The following is a 21,237-nucleotide window of genomic DNA, read 5'->3' as shown; positions in this document are numbered from 1 at the left end:
GTGTGTGTGTGTGTGTGTGTGTGTGTGTGTGTGTGTGTGTGTGTGTGTGTGTGTGTGTGTGTGTGTGTGTGTGTGTGTGTGTGTGTGTGTGTGTGGTGTTGTGTGTGAGAACTACCCATCCCAGTTAGGACAGCCGAATCCCGTCCAATCTTTCGCCGTCGACTAAAGACTCACTTCTTCAACCATTATCTGAAATGATATAAAAAAAAAAAAAATCTAACCGTGACTAACCTTACTGTCATGCACTTGTCCTAATAAACTAACCTACACTGTAACACGCAACACTTTGATGAACATTGTTACTCAGCTGATAGAGTTGTACCCTTCTTGCTGTCTTGTCGTACAGAACTTGTAAGTCGCTTTGGATAAAAGCGTCAGCTAAATGACTAAATGTAAGTGTGTGTGTGTGTGTGTAGGTGTGTGTGTGTGTGTGTGTGCGCGCACCTTGTAGAATTCCACACATAAGAAAGAAAGATACTGGGATGTAGGGGTGGACGGTATAAACGGTATACGGTATAAACGGTATGAATTTGCTCTACGGTATGGATTTTGCCTATACCGTGTAACCGGTAGTGCAGCTCTAAAATAGCAATGACGTCATGTAACCACAGCGCGACTATTTCACTGGCATTTGCCCCTAAAAATAGATAGAATTAGTCATAGATAATAGATATGTGCGAACTGGAAAAAGTTATTTAGGAGGCTTCGCGCAGTGGGCGTGCCAGCCCCTCCCGCACGCATGTAAACACGGGTCTACAGTGGGACGGGACGTCTCCCTGAGCTAACGTTAGCTTAGCTACCGTTACAAAATGACCCAGTCAACTATTCACTTTTAGTTTAATACATGATGAGGCATTGTCTAACCGAACGGTATCTAGTCGGCCAGCTACCGATAGCTCCCGACATCAACAAACGCTCCATCAAGTCTAGTAGAGAGTAGACGTGTATGATAGCTCCGTTAGCCGTTAGCTCACGTTAACGCAAGTTGGTTCACCGTTCAAAACGAAATGTCCCATTGAACTAAATAATTCACTGAGGCGTTGTATTAACGTTATATATCCGGCTAGCAGTAGCTACAGATAGCTCCTGATATCAATGTCTTATAACACTGATTCGATGCGTATTCGAGCTGAGGGCTTGTGAATGTGATTTAACGTTATACCAATACTAGGGCCCAGCTGCAGCGCCGGTGAATCCTGGCCGTAGCTCGAGGCTACTCGAGTATAGGTCCAGCTGCAGCTCCGGAGAATACTGGCCGTAGCTGGAGGCTACTAATGTACACACAGACAGTGGAGCTTGTTGCGTGGTGGCGATGTCTCGCAGATAATACAAGTACAAGTCTAATTATATAATATATATATTTTATATATAAAAAAAAAAAAAATTATGTAAAATTAAAAAAAAATTTTTTTATCAAAAACGATGATACCGTGATATATACCGTTACCGTCTATGCTTCAAATTATACCGTGATATAAATTTTAGACCATACCGTCCACCCCTACTGGGATGAATAAACAAAATAGGAAATAAAATGTAGAAATGCATGCAATACATAAATAAATATGAATCTCCATATATGAAATAGAACATTTAGATAAGGTGCTACTGAGATGTTTTGGTGAGTTCTTTGTTTTTTTGTGGGAGTTGCCCTTCTTAAAAATGCATGAACATTCACTGATAATTGGTCTGTAGTGGAGTCTACAAGGTCTACATTGCCGGACCATGTAGAATCCGGACCTTGTAGACTGACATAATTCTGTGCATAGTTTAGTCTACACAGGCCATATTTCAAATAATCAAAATCTTACTTCATTCATCTTAAACATTCTTGATTTGGGGGATTGGTAGTTCCCATGAAATCTGAAGTTGTTCAAACGACAACAGCGATCCACCTTGAATTAAAACACACAGCCGAGTGAAACCTTGTTGGATGCGTCAGTCACGAAAGGGGCTACTTAATTAATTAATCCAACCCACTTTATTTATAGAGCACATTTAAAAACAACAACGTTTACGAAAGTGCTGTACAAGTCCCACAACAAAACACAACATAAGATAAAAAAAAAAAAAAAAAAATTCGAAGCTTCGAATTAAAATCGAAGCTCGGCCCCGAAGCTTCGATTGCCAAAAAAAGCTTCGAAGGTCAGCCCTACTAACCTGTGACCTCTCTGTGTTTAGCAGGGCTAGGGATCGAACCTGGAATCTCAGTCAGTCAGTGCTGTGAAGGGCCTGTCTCTGTGCCCCCTCCACGTCTGAATGATCTTCACATGGACGCACAACAACAGGGCCAAGTCAAGAAAGCATGACCATATCTTTATCACATTAGGAAGCTAATAGACCAATACATTCATATGAGACACTTCCTCCCATCAGCCGCAGTGTGGTGAACATAAGGGTAGGTTTTTGGCGAGATTTTGTTGTTGACGATTGATCATTTTATTAATGCTTTCTCCCCCATGAGTTATTTCCTAAAAGATTCTGAGCACATAGTTGGAAGAGCTAGATGTAAAGATGTCCCTCTGCCCTCTGGATGATCACATGGGGGAGACACAATCTTACATATCTGTCAATTTAAATACATCGACTAACTAATCGCACAGTCGACAAGGTCTTAAGATGGAAGACGGCGGTGCTGGTGAAAATGACGTCACCTCATTGTGAAATTGCATTGCATTGTGAAAATGACGATTTCACAATGCAAAGCAGAATGCGAAGAAGAAAGGGTGTCTGTTGCAGTGTTGTTGTTTGGATGTGTTTCTGTGGGATGAGCTTAAATCAATGTGGGGGACAGTGAGCTTATTTCTCTGCTCTATGGAGAAGGATATCGTGGGTCTGCCGTCAACAATATTGTAACGGGAAACGATTTTGAGCAAGGGGGGGGGGTGGCGCTAGTTAATTTTGCAAGCCTTATCACAGACGTGAGATGGATTATTCGGTGGTCAGTTGCCTGTTGGGGTTCAGGATGTTGATTGCAAGTGTTTATTGGGCAAATATTACCATAGCATTGTAAGTCAGTTTATTTGTATATCACAATACATCAGCTTCACCAGCCCCCAGTGGAGCGTCTCCGTTAACCGGTAAAGAAAAACCTTAAAGCTGCAGTTGGTAACTTTTACATAGAAACGAATGTCCGTTACATTTAAGCTCTCGCCAAATGAGTTTGCACAATGCTGATTAAGCCCATCACTGCCAGGGGACTCTCTGTGTCTCTCAGTATGCCAGAGTAGTGACTGTGTAGAGACCATGATTTCACAATGGCGCTGGGTGCAGAATTGTTGAAAGGGGGGAGTTGAGATGCTCAAAGGGGGTGGCTATTTCTTTTTTTTCTCCTCTCAATTTATTTATAATTGCTTTTAATATGGCCAGTTTAATTGTCAGGTTCATATTGTGCATTGCCACCATTTCCTCAGGCTCTTGTACTTTACAGTACACATAACGGAAGACTTCCATCATGTTCACCTGCCCATCAGTGTTCTCTGCTGCTCTGTTTGAATCATTGACACATAGAGAAAATAGCCAATGCAACAGAGAATGTTGATGATTCCAGTTACAAGTGTTTTGAACAAGTATATGAACTGTAAACAGCTACATTTCCTTTGATGTGTTGTAATTTAGTGGCTAGTATCTTCTGTTTGGTGGAAATTGAGGATGGAATTATGCAATCTGGCTTTAAAAAAGGGAATATAAACAAACACATTTTGAGCTTTTAGGGAACCTTGCACTTGCAGATATATTAAGACATTATTAGACATTTCTTTGTTTATGAGCAATTACTAGATTAGATGAACATAAACATAATTCTACACCAGGCCAATACGAATCGGGGCCAGAGTTTATTGGGATGTTGTGTGTGTGTGCGCATGCGCATTCTCACCTGTAACTTGTCTGTCAATAATCCAATGAGATGATGAAGACAAAATGTTGGAGCAATCTGTGAACAACGCAGGGGAAAATACAATGTTTAAACTTTAAGGCTCAGAAGGTTTGAACAGATGACAGCTCGAATGCATGTAAAGTCAACGGACGGAGGCGAACAGAGTGAGACAGACGCATCTTCCTTGCGGCGCTAATTGAGGGGAACAGGTGCTTGCTTAATTAGCTCCTGTATCCTGCATGCATGTGTCCCTACTCCCTAATGTGTTTAATTAAGATGCACATTGGTGGTACAAACTAAAATGAGTAAAGAAAAATATTTGAGGAGCCAGTCAATTATCTTTTTCCTTGAGGCAGTGCACTCTAGGGCTGTCTTAAATACTTCGAAGCTTCGTTCGATGGCACAAGCTTCGAACATACATTTTTTATTATTTTCTTTTTTTTTGCCTCCAAAATCTTGCGCCTCCATTCCAATGAAACGAAAGTAAGCGGCGCCTTCCCGCCTCCATTCCAATGAAACGAAAGTAAGCGGCGCCTCGACTCCATCTCTCTACAACAAGCACGTGGAGATTATCTGTGTTGAAAACAACAAGGACATGTGCAGCAGACATGTCGACGAAGAAGCGAAGCAATGCCGTTTGTTATTTAAGACTATGTCGGACAGATTTGTGTTCATTGTGCTGCTTTTTTAAAGTGTCCCGACCCATATAAAAATATGTCTTAACACTTTCTTTGCCAGGCTTTTTTTTTTAACTTTGGCCATTCCGCTGGCTCTTTTTTGCGTTTATCGCATTTTTCTCTGGTCAAGAATGACCGACAGAAACAGGTTTGAATGGGTACAGATGGGGGGAAGACACTCTGAGAAAGATACGGCTGCAGTCCGGGAATCGAACTCGCTAACCCCAGATCCGTGACGAGCACGGTTGTCCCCGGCGCCAAAATAGCGCTCGAGGTACGCGGTGAGCTACTGGAGCTCCCTCTTTGCCAGGCTTATGTACATCATTATACCATTCTCTGCCAGCTCTATTTGTCTATGGAGAAGTTCCCCTTCTTTGCAGGGCTATAACCTTTTAAATTGTATTGCTAAATTGACATTACTATGGCCCATTCAACGTCAATTATCTATCGTTCAGGATGTGGGAACGTTATACTTTTTCATTCACATATTCATACTAAAATACGGTCTAAAGTATAAATATGTTTTTATCGTTTTCTGCAGCATTCTGCAGAACGTGATTTATAGCCCTAAATGCATTATATTGATGATCAAATACAGTTTGATAGCGATCGGCGCGAGATAAAAAATTTCAAATGGACGTGCTTCTAGAAGTTACTACTTATCATCTGATGTTGACCGGATGGGGGGGGGGTCGTTTATAATTCCGTGGCCAACGTTAGATGATTCATCTAGTGTGGGTGATATGATCATTAGAGCAGTTTGTATCGAACACGGTAAAAAAAAACGCTGAAACTTACCCCAGTCTCCTCGGGCCGTTGGGCGATGAGCGTGGAGCAAAAATATTCCTATTATGGGATGTTGAAATATGCGATCCATCTCCAGGTTGTATAATAGTATATACGTCCAAATCATGTTGTTTATCGAGTTATTGGTAACGGATCGCTATCCATTGTGTCGCGCTCGAGTCCCGGGACCTATAGCGAGTGATCGGACCGAATTTGGATGAGCACCAGTTTCCGTTTCCGGTTTGGGCGATCCGCCGATCGGCCACCAGATGGCGCTCTTGAACCGTTGGAGAGTTGAGAGGGGATCAACAGTAGATCTCAAGTCTCCGGGGGAGAAATATGATTGCGATCACAGATTTTTGAAATATTGATCTCAATGACGTGTTACGGCGTCATTGGCAGAATTTGCATGGCGGGGAATGACGAGTTAAGGCGTCCTTGGCGACCAAAGTGTTAATAAAATGTGCTTAATTAAGTCGAATTCTGCCTTTGTCTCTATCAACTACATATAAATATTTATATAATTGTTTGCTTGATAGACGAAGGTTGCAACATAATTATGTAATGTCATGTCGTTGGCTGTGAGAGCAGCCCCACTGCACCCAGGCAGGGCAGCCGAGTGAAACCTTGTTGGCTGCGTCAGTCACGAAAGGGGCTACTTAATTAATTAATCCAATCCACTTTATTTATAGAGCACATTTAAAAACAACAAAGTGTACCAAAGTGCTGTACAAGTCCCACAACAAAAAATAAAAATAGAAATTACTTTAAAAAAAAAATATTCTTTTCTCGAAGCTTCAAATTAAAATCAAAGCTCGGCCCCGAAGCTTCGTTTGCCAAAAAAAGCTTAGAAGGTCAGCCCTGGGGCGGTTAGGTGGTCGAGCGGAGATTGCGTTCGTCACCAGCCCCGGAGCTGTGAGCTTGGTTCGCCTGTTCGAATCCAGCTCACAGCTCCGGGGTTGTCACCAGCTTGGCTGGCCGTCTGCACTGATACAATTGGCTGTATCAGAGGGTGGGAGAAGCTGGCGGGGTGGGTCCGGGTCGTTGTAAACAGCGACTCCTACAGTTCGGTCGGGGCGCCTGCTAAGCGCGGATTGGACGTGAGGGGGATAGTGTGGTCCTCCCACACGCTACGCCCTCTCAATGAGAATCCGCGCTGCCAGGTGAAAAGAAGCGGTGATTGGCTGGACGTGTGTCGGAGGAAGCACGTGGTAGCCTCCACTCTCCCAAATGATCTGACTGTGGGGGGTAAAGCGCAGCGACCAGGAAGGGACTGGGAATTGGCATACGACTAACATTGGGATGGGAGAAAATCGGAGGAAAAATGGAGGGGGAAAAAGACCAATAAAAAAGGTCAGCCCTAGTGCACTCGTCATTATTCTGCGGTTATTTTGACATATTAGCCACCGGAAACTCAAATTGTACATCATAATGGGTTACATTTCAGAGCATGTGAAGGGCAGGCACCTTAATATGTCACACCTTAATAAAATCGTATCCTGTGGAAATGTGCATTTGTAAAAAAAATTAAAAGTAATTCTCAATTCCAGAAAGTCCCCAAAAGTCCTCTGTGAATAATAGTTTAGGTTCTGGTGGTGAAACAAACTTCCCACCACAGACAGGCCTGCCGAAACCTGACCAATTTTCTGCCGTAGACTAAAAACACACTATCTGAAAAAAATTAAGAAACAAACAATTTAATAAAAAGATTTACTGTATTTTACTATCATGCACTCTCCTACTATGGAATATACTTTGCCTATATTATTAGGTTATAAGGCTGTCCCCGAAGCCTGTTTTTGGGATTTGAACTTCGTCAGGGTTTTTCCGAACGAACGTTCGAACCTTTGTTTTTAATAACAATTATTTTTTTTATTATTAAAAGAGAAAAATCTAAATTGTATTAATAATTTTTTTATAAATATCCTCAAACTAAATCCTCAATTTGAATAAAGTGATTCATCTGATTAAATGAGTCTTTTTTTTATTAAATCAACTTTCTTTAACTCTTTAAATGCCATGCCTGGTTTTCCATTTTACCGCTTGAATGCCACCATCCGCGCCAATGTTAACGTTAATATCGCCTAATCTATGTTTTAAATTATGGCTATGTGTCTAATCTGCCCATCGCATTATCAAAGACTATGTTCCAGACAGTGCTCTGAAGGCAGATTGTTTTTTTATCGCGTCGTTGCCGTTTCAGAGCAGTTAGAAAAGCCCCCGTTTTGATATAAAAAACAACTCATTCTGGAGCATTCTATGAAAATCGTCTTTTAGTGGAATATTCCACAACGTTGATATTCGTCTGCCTTTTTATGAATCGTTTTCAAATAAACGCTAGATGATCAATATTATACGTGCACGCACGCACATTATGGCCGCGCGCGGACAATCGCCTTGTTGATTTCCTCTCGGACTTTTACAGTGAAAACGAAAGAAGAGATTTCACAAAACAGCTTATAACTTCATCAAAATTACTCTGATTATCCTACCACTGATAACATAGAGTCCTTACCTGACATCAGATGGTATCCAACTGGTATATTCCAATTCCTGATCACCATTCGAAAAAATCGATACGTGTATGGATCCAACGCGACACAGTGGTTCTCCATGATCCGCGGAGATCTGAGGCTCCAGAATGAACTCTAGTAACCCCGGCTGGATCAGTGAACTGGAAAATGTGGAGTACCGGATTTTTTTCCCCATTCATTTTCATTGAGTCCATTCCAAAATCACTTATGTCATCTTGGAGACGACAGGGGGCGCTTTTTTCCACAGTGATCACCGGCGCAGCTCGGCAATACTCGGGTAGGCTCGGGTGATGCAATCATTTTTCAGATCGCAAAAAAAAAAAAAAAAAAAAAATTCCGAGAAATCTCGTGAGTGGCTAGCAACCACCTATAAAAAAACACGAGAAATCTCGTGAGTGGCACTGAAAGAGTTAATGAATATAACTTATCAGTTTTTTGTAATACTATAATATTAGTGTAGCCCAATCTTTATCTGCAACTGTGAAGAAACGGAATGAATAGACACATAAAAGAAATTAAAAAAAATATATATATGTTTTAATAAAAAATAAAGAATTCGAATTTTAATTTAGAATTCGAATGTTAACGTAACGAACGAACGAACGAACATTCGGGCTCAGCCTTATTAGGTTACCTACTATGCTAATATGCACTCAAGTCTGTAGCACTCAAGTTCGACACTGTTTGATGAACAATCTCACTGACTTGCGTTGAAACTGATGATTTGTACAATCATTGGTAAATAAGTAATAAAAGTAAGAATTTCATTAATCCAAATGTTGTGTAGAGCGGGCCATGGTTAGCCTTCTGTCTGTCTGTCTGTCTGTCTGTCTGTCTGTCTGTCTGTCTGTCTGTCTGTCTGTCTGTCTGTCTGTCTGTCTGTCTCTAAACAATGATATAGGGGCGCAGTGCCTAGGGATGGGTACCGAATTCGGTACTTTTAAGGTACCGAACCGAAACATGTCGGTACTACCGAGTATCAATTCAAGTGAGATAAAAAAAATATATATATATTTTTATTTTTAATAATTTTTTACCTTTTTTTCTTTTCATGTCAACGTTCACACGCACAATATATGCTTACCTAGGATTTGACTTGATTCAACAACAAAGCAGTCGGAGCAATGGCGAGCCGAAAACGGTCGAAATTGTAGTTATTTGAAGTTTGGATTTATTTTTACGACTGAGGTAGGTAAATTAAATTTGAGACTAAAGTACCGAAAAAAGGTACCGTTGGGTACCGGTATCGATTCACAGGTACCTGTACCGTATCGGTTCAAATGTGAAAGGTACCCATCCCTAGCAGCGCCACCATGTGTTAAAAGCTTCGGGCCATCTTGAAAACAGTGATTGTTCTGTCCTCTGTTCCGCTGTGTATATGTGTGCATGCATTTGTGTTCTCTCTCTCTGTCTCTCCCTCTCTCTCCCTCTCTTTCACGCCCTATCTCCCTCTCTCTCTACCTCTCTCTCTACCTCGCTCTCCCCCCCTCTCTCTCTTTCTCCCCTCTCTCTTTCTCTCTCTCACCCTCTCTTCTTTCTCTCTCTCCCCCCCCTCTCTCACCCCCTCTCTTTTTTGCAAGAAATCCCCGATGTGTGTTGCCCTCATCTGTCTCGTATCTATCTGCACAGTTATGCTGTTTGAACAGCTCAGAATGATTAGATGACGATGATCATCAAGGCAGATATTTTCCTGGTGACTCATCATCACGACGCATCATTGGGGTGTGAAGTTGAACTCTGCGTGTGGTGAAGCCGCCGCCCACTCTGCAGCCTTTTAATACCGGCAGCACCGACCACCACACTCACAGAACCTGGCAGCAGTGCAGCACCGACCACCACACTCACAGAACCTGGCAACACGACCACCACACTCACAGAACCTGGCAGCACCGACCACCACACTCACAGAACCTGGCAGCACCGACCACCACACTCACAGAACCTGGCAACACGACCACCACACTCACAGAACCTGGCAGCACCGACCACCACACTCACAGAACCTGGCAGCACCGACCACCACACTCACAGAACCTGGCAACACGACCACCACACTCACAGAACCTGGCAGCACCGACCACCACACTCACAGTCAGAACCTGGCAGCACCGACCACCACACTCACAGAACCTGGCAGCACCGACCACCACACTCACAGAACCTGGCAGCACCGACCACCACACTCACAGAACCTGGCAGCACCGACCACCACACTCACAGAACCTGGCAGCACCGACCACCACACTCACAGAACCTGGCAACACCGACCACCACACTCACAGAACCTGGCAGCACCGACCACCACACTCACAGACCATCATCTATTGAATTAATATGCCCTCGATCGCTATGTAACAGAGTCTCTTAAAAACACTCACTCACTCACTCACTCACTCACTCACTCACTCACTCACTCACTCACTCACTCACTCACTCACTCACTCACTCACTCACTCACTCACTCACTCACTCACTCACTCACTCACTCACTCACTCACTCACTCACTCACTCACTCACTCACTCACTCACTCACTCACTCACTCACTCACTCACACAGTGCCTCTCAGCATGCAGACCCAGCCTATATAGATAAAGCTCCCCCTGTTCCTGCTCTCTATATTCGTGAGGGGAATGTTGTGGGAGTGTGGACGGCAGAGACGCAGACGGCAGAGACACGGGCAGGGACGCGTCACGCTGCAGTCCTCTCCGCACGGCCGGCCGATGAGTCATCGCTCAAATTAAGAAAGGTCGTTAAAAAACGAGTCAACAGGAGTTGTCGATCGACAAGCCCGATTGAAACCGGGCCAACTGATGCAGCCGTGTTTTTTTCCCTCAATTTTTTCTCTCTCAAACGGGTCTTAATTGGTGTCCAGAGAGACGGGTGCTGCTCAGCGCAAACCTCGCTCTGACAAACCCCGCTCTGACAAACCCCTGCTGATCAATGAGCCGTGGCGCGTCTCCACGCTGAGTCACAGCTTTTAATGAGCCGGACGGGGGCGGGCGGATCGAGCCGAGCTGTGGCGGGTCAGGGGTCAGAGCGTGTCGTCCAGGGATGAGCCGTGGCGGATGAGGTGGAGGTGTGGCTCAGGGAAGGGGTCAGGGGTCACCATGTCACTCAGGGATGAGCCACTGAGGTTTTCTTTTTTTGGGAGTCTATGGTTCCAGACGGTCTCTGTTATGTGACTTTCTCGGAGGGTCGACCAGCTCCACGCACACAGGGAGAACGTCTTCGGTCAGACGTGGACTCCAACGACTTCGCCGGTTTGTTGTCGGTCTTTGCCATTATTCAGGTATCTTACTTTTAAATGAAGGTCAAACACAATTTGCGCTGCAGGGATATTGAATTAGTCAAAAATTTAATTCATATCAGACCGTGAAGTCTGCCGAGCGGCCGAGGAGGATGCGGCTGATTGGCTGTTTCCTTGTCCCGTCTTCAGCGCAGCGCAGCCATAATTGTGTAATTAGTCTGCCGCAAGAGCATGGAGACGATTCGAGGCCACTCGTTCTAATTTAGAAACGCCTCTCTATATATAGGACAGGGACACGTTTGATTTAGAAACGCCTCTAGGGACAGGGACACATGTAGGCCTCGTTTGCTGTGGAAAAGTAGACTCATATCTCCCCCAAAACAGCAGCAGTGTAGATCAGGAAGAAAAACTACATTTATGCAAAATCTTATATCACTTCTGCAAAAGCACAACTTCCATTACCTTCCTTGTGATGTATTGTTTCTGGCTCAATCTCAGCTTCCATACTTGTGTACAAGGGGCGTTTATTATGCTCGTGTTATGGCGAAGCGATGCATTTTAATTTAATGTCCAGAAGAGGTGACTGACTTGTTAACATTGGATAGGTATTATTGGATGATGGGAAAGATGAGAGCAGAGATTGTCTTTGCGGGATAATAGGATTGTTTACCGACTATATACAGTTAATCTTAGGCTGCTGTTGGAGGGAAACAGCACCATGGTTAACCCTGGTCTTCGTCCTTTAGCCTAGTAGCATTATTAGCCACTAGCCAGTCCCATGCCTGGATAGAGGAGGAAGGTAAATACCACCCACTCGCATACAGTACATTGTTCCTGTGCCCCAGGACAGTTCAGTCAGTATGTTCTTCCTGTGCCCCAGGACAGTTCAGTCAGTATGTTGTTCCTGTGCCCCAGGACAGTTCAGTCAGTATGTTCTTCCTGTGCCCCAGGACAGTTCAGTCAGTATGTTGTTCCTGTGTCCCAGGACAGTTCAGTCAGTATGTTGTTCCTGTGCCCCAGGACAGTTCAGTCAGTATGTTGTTCCTGTGCCCCAGGACAGTTCAGTCAGTATGTTCTTCCTGTGCCCCAGGACAGTTCAGTCAGTATGTTGTTCCTGTGCCCCAGGACAGTTCAGTCAGTATGTTCTTCCTGTGCCACAGCCCACAGGACAGTTCAGTCAGTATGTTGTTCCTGTGTCCCAGGACAGTTCAGTCAGTATATTGTTCCTGTGCCCCAGGACAGTTCAGTCAGTATTTGTGAACACCCACCACTCTCCTAAAGTTAGAAGTCAAAGAGAGAATCGGTGTGAGATGTAAAGTCTTGGATGGAAGGAAGCAGGCCCAGGTTTTACATCCCCGGGTTCCGCAAGTTCTGAGTTCTGAAAATGGGTGGTATTCCTCTCTTAAACTGCAGATTCGTCAACAGCAGAAAAAACCCTAAAGCAACAAAGTTCTTTGCAATCCCAAAATACAGTAGGATGGAAATTAACTATCGACGATGGGCCTAAAACAGACAGATGAGGATCACGGCACCAGGACATAATGCTATTGATATTGACGATGCCAGAGAATTCTTTATGCATGGATGGTAAACTGGCACCATAATTGCTTTCATCGCCCAATTTGTCAGCAACCCACCCTGATGTAATAATCCCAAAGCACTGGTTTGTGTGTGTGTGCTCCAGTGTCTGGCTCTGTCTGTGTCAGAGCACCGCAGTCATTCTCTAAACGGAGCCAGACGGCAGGATTATTCCTGGGTCATGGCCACAGGATTATGCCCAGGGATTATCACAGCTCAAGTCAGTGAGACACCCCCCCCCCCCCCCCCCCCCCCCCCCCCGGTGGGCTTCTTCTTCTTCTTCTTCTTCTTCTTCTTCTTCTTCTTCTTCTTCTTCTTCTTCTTCTTCTTCTTCTTCTTCTTCTTCTTCTTCTTCTTCTTCTTCTTCTTCTTCTTCTTCTTCTTCTTCTTCTTCTTCTTCTTCTTCTTCTTCTTCTTCTTCTTCTTCTTCTTCTTCTTCTTCTTCTTCTTCTTCTTCTTCTCCTTCTCCTTCTCCTTCTCCTTCTCCTTCTCCTTCTCCTTCTCCTTCTCCTTCTCCTTCTCCTTCTCCTTCTCCTTCTCCTTCTCCTTCTCCTTCTCCTTCTCCTTCTCCTTCTCCTTCTCCTTCTCTTCACGTCAACGGGTGATTGTTGTGCTGATTGATTCATGTCTATGCCAGACACTTCAGGAATGTAAATGTGACAGTAATTCTGTTAGGCTCCGCTTATGCGCCATCCACGGCAGACAGTGGCGAGTGTTGTTCACTCTACACAAACCATGCCGCCTGTCACCGGCAGATAAATAACACATTTCGATGCTGAAATCTAGCCGTATCTAATGTTGTCCAGAGGAAGCAGGCATCAAATCTGTCCACGTCTTGGACGACGTAACTCAACCTGCCGCTTCCGCGCAGTCTTCACCTGCCTTCCCTCTCTCTCCAGGCTCATCCTGTGCCGCCGCAGATCCCGTAATATTCACGCAGAAGTTGCCTTTTCCCGTCGCTGTGTCCGAGGATAATGCTGTCCTTTTTATTATCCATACTCGCACAGCGCCATCAAAGACTTGGTGGGACTGTTTGGTGGTACGATAGTGCAGTCAGACGTTTCCCATTGATGATTTGGTTCATAGATGAAAGATACGATGAAGAATGACATCTGGGTGGCGTAGAGGTAAAAGCAGAGACGCCGGTTCAATTCGTCCATACGAAACAGAAAAGTGTTCACGGGTGGGAAGTCGTGGGAATATGAGTCCTGATCGTTGGAGTAGCTATCGTTGCAGTCGGTCGTGACGCCCGTTCAGCAGGGAAGACATGTGGTAGTCTAGCCTACACCCTCCCCAGGCCGACAGAGGGTAGCGCAATGACCAGGAAAATTGGGGAGGAAATGGGGAAGGGGGGAACGGGGTGATAACCTTTCGACACATTGATAAATGTATTGATCTGTTTGCTTTCCAGGACTACGCTGTGCGAATGAGTGATTGATGCCAACTTTGCTCCTTAAGGTGAGCGGATTTCACCCTATCCTTATTTGAGATACTTTGGGTGTCCTACTCGAAAACAACAATGTATTATTCCCGTCCAAAATTGGGCATGTATAGGATTAGGATTAGTGGTTTAACAAAATAAGTGGATTATTATCCAGACATGGCCTGGATTGTCCCGTTCTGTAAAAAAAAAAAAAAGGGGGGGGGTTTGTTGTGTTTGTGTCAGTTGTGCTTTTCATCATGGAGATCGGCTTGTTGTTGTCTCTGAATTAATACCCCCTTGTGTTTGTGCGCCCCCCTTCCTGCAGGGCAGAATGGGTGTGTGTCCCTTGCTCCTGCTGATGACTGTAGCCCTCCAGGCTTCTGCCCAGGACCCGCCCCCCACCACCGCAGGTAAAGAACCACTTAAATTAGAAAATGTACTTGGCTCTCTGTGTTGCTGTTGTTGCTTCATGACCACGAGGGAAGGAACCCCGTCCAGAGCTCAGTGTAGAACTTAAAGACGAGGCTGGTTCTCTTCATCTGCTGAAAGATGTCCAACAAGGTTTTTTTGCCAGACGGCAACGTTATTAGGGTTGGGTGACGATCACATTTGAACCTGTACCAGTTCCTGGAATTCGGTATCGGTACCTTTTTTCTGTAATAACAACAACAAAAGATATAAGTCCAAACTTCTCAATTTCAACATTGTTATTTATTTAGATAATTTTGTTATTTATCCAAATAAATGGCATGATCATTTATTATGTTTTTAAATGTTTAAATATCAACAGTATCTGGCCATCCTCAGTAAATATGATCAAACTTCTCTGACCTCGTCTGGGCTTTCCAAAGACCCAAGAGACGGGGCAGTAATATATATATTTGTGGAAAAGGCTTCTCGTCTAGTATATTACACCTTTTTTTCTTTTTTTTTAACTTCATTTTTTAGCGTTTATCGCTTTTTCTGGTCAAGCATGACCGACAGAAACAGGTTGAATGGGATGTAGAGTAGGGGAAGACACTCTGAGAAAATACGGCGGGTCCGGGAATCGAACTCGTGTACCCCAGATCCGTGACGAGCACGGTTGTCCACGACGCCGAAATAGCGCAGAGATACGCGGTGAGCTACGGGAGCTCCCCTATATTACACTCTTATAATGTAAAGGTACCGAAATTTGATCTAGTGTGGTAGTACCGATGTAATCCGGTCGGTACCCTTAAAAGTACAGAGTTCAGTACCCAACCCTACACTATGTTAAACTTGAGGTACTGGCCGTTGCACTGGCGTAGCGGTCCAGTCCCTTTGGCTCCTTCATATTCAAGGATGTGCCTTAACTCGGATCATTAGTTCAGGGTCACTAACTCTTACTTACTTAACTCTTACTAACTTTACTTGAGGTTTAAGAACACAGATTTAATGAATTTCATATCGGAAAAACAAGACTTTCAATGTAATGAATGCAGGAAGGAAGGCTCACGATGGAGTTGTATTTCATTAGCTCTCTTAGCGCCAAAACAAAGTACTACAGTTTACGCGCAGTCATTCCCTAAACGGAGCCAGGCGGCAGGATTATTCCTGGGTCATGGCCACAGGATTATGCCCGGGGATTATCACAGCTCGAGTCAGCTTGAGTCACCAACCCCCCCCCCCCCCCCCGGGATCACTGCACCCGGCCTGAGTCACTGCTTCTTCTTCTTCTTCTTCCTCCTCTTCCTCCTCCGGTCTCTCTGTCCTCTGTCCCGGCCTGAGTCACTGCATCTTCTTCTTCCTCCTCTTCCTCCTCCGTTCACTGCTTCTTCTTCCTCCTCTTCCTCCTCCGTTCACTGCTTCTTCTTCTTCCTCCTCCTCCGGTCTCTGTCCTCTGTCCCGGCCTGAGTCACTGCTTCTTCTTCTTCTTCTTCCTCCTCTTCCTCCTCCGGTCTCTGTCCTCTGTCCCGGCCTGAGTCACTGCTTCTTCTTCTTCTTCTTCTTCTTCTTCCTCTTCCTCCTCCGGTCTCCCTCTCCTCTGTCCCGTGCTGCTCGCTCGCCCCTCGTGTCAGCGGGTGAACACTGAGCAGGAGGGAAGGCTCATGATGGGAGTTGTATTTCATTAGCTCTCTTAGCGGCAAACTAAATACTAGCGTTTGCGAGGATGCATTCATTGGTATTTCTTCTGCATGTCACCATGTGATTCGTCACAATAGGGGTAGTATGTTCAGACGCTCACGAAAGATTCACTCTCTGTCCCGTCCCGTTCGTAGACCCTCTGGTCGTTACCGTCAAGCCCACGGACCCCCCCTTCCTCAATGTCACGGCGGCTCCGCCCCCTGGTGCCACGGCGCCGCCCACGACCCTCACCCCCGCCGGCATCCCGGCGGCAACGGCAACGACAACAACAACAATGGCACCCGCAGCGGAAACCACAGCGGCTGGCGCCGTGCCTGTGCCCACCGCGGGCCCCACCCCCGGCCCGGCGCCAACGGCCCTCCCTTCCTCTCCGCCCTCACCCCCGACCGACACCCCCCAGGACCCTTCCGGCACCTGGCCTCCGCCTGTCCCCGTCACTCCCGGCGACGCCGGCGGAGGAGAGAACGGGACCGCGGCCTCAGCGGAGCCCGCCCCGCCCCTGGACGCGTACACCATGGATCCCCTGGACATGGTGACGGACACCACCGGGGAACCGGACATGGAGCGCACCGCTGACATCACGCCGCCAGGTGAGTGGCGCTCGCTGGCAGGGACTCAGTTCTGCCAACAGATCTACCTTCTGCTGGTGCTCTTTATCTCCCGCATGAAACCCATGGCAACCTGTAAAGCTTTGTGCCCTCTCTGTAGTGTCTGTGTCTGTGGTGTCTGTAGCGTCTGTCTGTGGTGTCTGCAGTGTCTAGTGTCTGTGGTGTGTGTAGTGTCTGTAGTGTCTGTAGCGTCTGTAGTGTCTGCAGTGTCTGTGTCTGTAGTGTCTGTAGCGTCTGTAGTGTCTGCAGTGTCTGTGTCTGCAGTGTCTGTAGCGTCTGTAGCGTCTGTAGTGTCTGCAGTGTCTGTGTCTGCAGTGTCTGTAGCGTCTGTAGTGTCTGTAGTGTCTGTGGTGTGTCTAGTGTCTGTGGTGTGTGTAGTGTCTGTAGTGTCTAATGTCTGTAGAGTGTGTGGTGTCTAGTGTCTGTAGAGTGTGTGGTGTCTGTAGAGTGTAGTGTGTGTAGAGTGTGTAGTGTATGTAATGTCTGTAGAGTGTGTGGTGTCTGTAGCGTCTGTAGTGTCTAGTGTCTGTAGAGTGTAGTGTGTGTAGAGTGTGTAGTGTATGTAATGTCTGTGGTGTGTGTAGCGTCTGTGGTGTCTGTAGTGTGTGTGGCGTCTGTAGAGTGTGTGGTGTCTGTAGTGTGTGTCGAGTGTGTGGTGTCTGTAGTGTGTGTAGAGTGTAGTGTGTGTCGAGTGTGTGGTGTCTGTAGTGTGTGTAGAGTGTAGTGTGTGTCGAGTGTGTGGTGTCTGTAGTGTGTGTAGAGTGTAGTGTGTGTCGAGTGTGTGGTGTCTGTAGAGTGTAGTGTGTGTCGAGTGTGTGGTGTCTGTAGAGTGTAGTGTGTGTCGAGTGTGTGGCGTCTGTAGTGTGTCTAGCGTCTGTAGCATCTGCAGTGTGTCACAAGTTCTAAAATGATACCGTGGCAAAACATTTAAATATCAGGAAAAGTAACGGAATATAATATTAGATGACGGAACATGGACATTTTTGACGACACCGTGGACCACAGTTGACGACACCGTTGACAAGCATGCGCTCTCTCTCTCACACACGCACGCACGCACACTGCTCCGGTCACGCATCCACTCAACAGAAAATACAGCACCAGGCTATTATTCTAAAAGTAACGATACTAATAAAAGGGAGTATTGGACCGTTTTTAACGGCTGGGTATCCCGATGCTCTTTGTGTGGATTGTGAAGCTAACGCTACTATTCTCTTTCCATTTTTCACAGGTGAGGATGGGGAAACAGGTAAGACGTCAAAGCTGTATGTGTGTGTGTGTGTTTGTGTGAGTGTGTTTACCGGTACACATGCCAGTCTTTTGAATGCCGATGTTTGTCTTTACCGGCAGCTAATTTGATCAATTCAAAATATGCATTGAAACTACAATGACTAACTAATCCAGTAAAGCAATCCTCTATGTAAGTTGAGGTTGAGGGTCGAACCGGTCGACTCATTGTTCAGCAATTACATCCACTGTTCAATCAGTTGACAAAATTCTACGACTAGTAGAAGTCCTTGTCTCTTCTCAGAATGATCTGTCCTTAATAACCATATTATTTAGCACTGGTGCCTGGTGGACTGAGGAATATCTGCTCCAGGTTCCTTGTATCCTCTTCTGTAAAACCCATTGGAAGAGAAGATCCAAGGTTTCTCCCTCTGACCTTTGACCATTTCCTCGGAAGCCTACGGAAGTTAAACCACAGCAACGCCGCCTATATACACTGCAACAGATGGGACAGCGTAGTTGTACGCGTAGTTACACGTCCGGTTATATAAGATAGCGGCAGTCGGTGTATAGATGTTATGCAATGGCTGCATCTTCTAGCCTCTGGCCATCTCTCTATGGAGCCTCTGTGGTGAGGTAGGCGCCGTTCTGGATGGCGTTACACCCATCGAGGACACGTCGGTCTCACATGATACCCTCACAGCTCCTTGGGCTGATTGGACTGTTCAATGTACACATTGTCTGACGGAGAACACTGACTGAGTCCACAGGAATTATGCATGAAAATGCAACACGACCGGGCGCCATTCCAGGCCACTTTGCTCAGACACGCACATGCGGAGTAAGCAGTCAAATGATGCATTCATTTGGGAACGGCAGTTATATTTTCAGCCTAGTCGGTCTAGAGCTTGCTTGAATTTTTTCGGCACAATGATGGAGAGAGCACAGTGCTGGGTGCAGGGACTCTGTGCTTCTTGAAGCCAGAATGAATACTGGCATTTACAGATGATTAACTTTGATGATTTATTTTAATGCTCGGCAAAACAACGTTGGTTTGTGCTACTGCTTGTGCGTCAAAGAAACAACATCAAAGTTAATCCTCTGTGAGCGTCGGGTGTGTTTTTGATCCGTGGTAGATGCTGTGTTTTGCCACGGCTCTGACTAAGCCTCCACCGCTCTTCCAAGCTGGACGTCGGCTCCTGACATCGAACGACGGTCCTAATTCACAGTCAAGTTCAGCAGGAGTTCTGGAAAACCTCGCGTCCGATGAGTTACCCGCAGTAGTGAAATGTTACCAGGACATCCACAGGACAGTCGGGTCAATCGGTAATTCATGAACACGCGGTGGATATGAATTGGTCAGCTATTGTTGCCTGCTGGACACATCGCACAGACTAGATTACCTGGCTTCATGTAATGTCTAACGGGTGATGTTGAGCCTGTTCCTTATCAAAACACAACTATGCACTGTAGGCCCGTTTTTCTTTCCTCTAAAGCGTCTACGAACACAATAGGCAGTGTTCGCGGGGTGGGAAGCCTGGGGGTGATGGGTATTAGTCCTGGTCGTTGCGATAGCACCTCCTACTGGTCACGCTGTTCAGCAGGGAGGGTCCAGTAGCAGCATAATTTCCTGATTACATCCGCAGTGTTTTTATGTTCCCAATAATCCACAGTAACTACACAGACAATGATCAAACAGCCCAAAGTTACGCAGCTTTCTTTAAACAACCTACGTGTTTTCCTGCTCGTGTAGTCTGTCCACCAGGTATGACCCGTTTTAGACGCTGGAGATTGACCCTGGCTGTTATAGAGTTATGTATACACACCCAAGCCTGTCCCTCCGTCTCTCTCTCCATCCATTCTCCTCAGAAAGCCAATGAAATATTAACACCGCCAGCCATATGTTCCCTTTTGCTAGTACATTGGAGGAAGAGAGATGGTTTTAGAGAGTAGTAAAGGTCGCTCCGTGACCTTCCTCCTGCAGTTTTCCAACTGTACCCCGATGCCTAGTAGATACGCGTGTGACTAGGGACGAGTGTGACTAGGGACGCTTGTGACTAGGGATGCACCAAAGCTATGTTTCCATTGGCAATATCGGTTCTGAGTGCTCAACAGCATAGCTGCCCCATTCTCTCTTTTTTATAGAATAAATTAGATTAGATTAGATTCATATGTATTGTCATCATACAGCACAAGTACAGTACAATGGCAAGAAGTTTGGCATCCAACCAGAGTGCAAATGTAACCGTAAGGTGCAACAGCAATATACAATGTATAGGTGATTAAACCGGGTACAAATTAGTACTACTGATCATTTAAATTAAATCATTTAATCTCTCTCTCTCTCTCCCCGTCGTTCTCTGTGACCAAGTAGAATCCACATCAGATGACATGCCCATCATAGCGGTGATGGTGGCTCTGTCCTCCCTGCTGGTCATCATCTTCATCATCATCATCCTCTACATGCTGAGGTCAGTCGGGACACTAAGTACAGTTGATGTTATGGATGAAATAGGACCCAGAGTGCACCCTGTGTGTGTGCGTTTACATTATTAGGTAGTAGAATGTTTACATTATTAGACATTTAGCAGATGATCATATTCAGAGCGATCTACAAAAAGTTTTCTTTTGACTCCAACATAGTAATTAGCCAAAAATAATTAGAGTACCGTGGGGGCAGTTTGAAAGTGTACAGAGAGTATCTTATACAAAATTAATCAGTGCTCAAGATGGAGAAGAACCAAGCTTACTTGTTTTATCTTATACTCCTTATACCACACTTACACCACACTTATACCACACATCAGGTCTAAAGTGCATTCAGAATGGGTTATAGCAAGTGTCTTAACGGTTCATCTGACAGAGGACAGCCAGCCGAAACCCAATCAATATCTCAAATGAAGGGGGGGGGGGGCCGACCTTTGTCTTTTACCATCATGCACTTTTGCCACTAAATAATCTTCCTTGCCTATATGACTACCTATGAACATTGTTACTCAGCTGAAAGAGTTGTTTATTTGTTTATTTAAACGGATCCCCATTAGCTGATGCCTTAGCGGCAGCTAGTCTTCCTGGGGTCCAACAACATACATGTACACAAGATAACATACACCGATAGAACATAAGAAAGCATATATCACAAAGAAAAATGTATCATATAATAGAGAAAAAA

General features: G+C 45.4%; 1 protein-coding gene across 4 annotated transcripts in view; it reads left to right on the top strand.

Moving 5' to 3' along the window:
* The window catches only part of ptpra (protein tyrosine phosphatase receptor type A), a 96,851-nt gene that overhangs the window by 22,583 nt on the left and 53,031 nt on the right, over positions 1-21,237 (top strand). For all 4 annotated transcript variants that reach the window (XM_084317692.1, XM_084317691.1, XM_084317690.1 and 1 more), the window contains exons 2-6: positions 14,113-14,159; positions 14,450-14,534; positions 16,365-16,820; positions 18,070-18,087; positions 20,440-20,536. In XM_084317692.1, coding sequence (XP_084173818.1) covers positions 14,139-14,159; positions 14,450-14,534; positions 16,365-16,820; positions 18,070-18,087; positions 20,440-20,536 — 677 coding nt within the window. In that variant the 5' untranslated portion in view covers positions 14,113-14,138. The remainder of the gene's footprint in view (positions 1-14,112; positions 14,160-14,449; positions 14,535-16,364; positions 16,821-18,069; positions 18,088-20,439; positions 20,537-21,237) is intronic.

Source organism: Notolepis coatsorum, assembly GCF_963971535.1.
Source record: "Notolepis coatsorum genome assembly, chromosome: 6".
Lineage (NCBI taxonomy): Eukaryota > Metazoa > Chordata > Actinopteri > Aulopiformes > Paralepididae > Notolepis > Notolepis coatsorum.
Note: the sequence above shows the minus strand (reverse complement) of the source record. Positions and strands in the feature narration are given on the sequence as shown.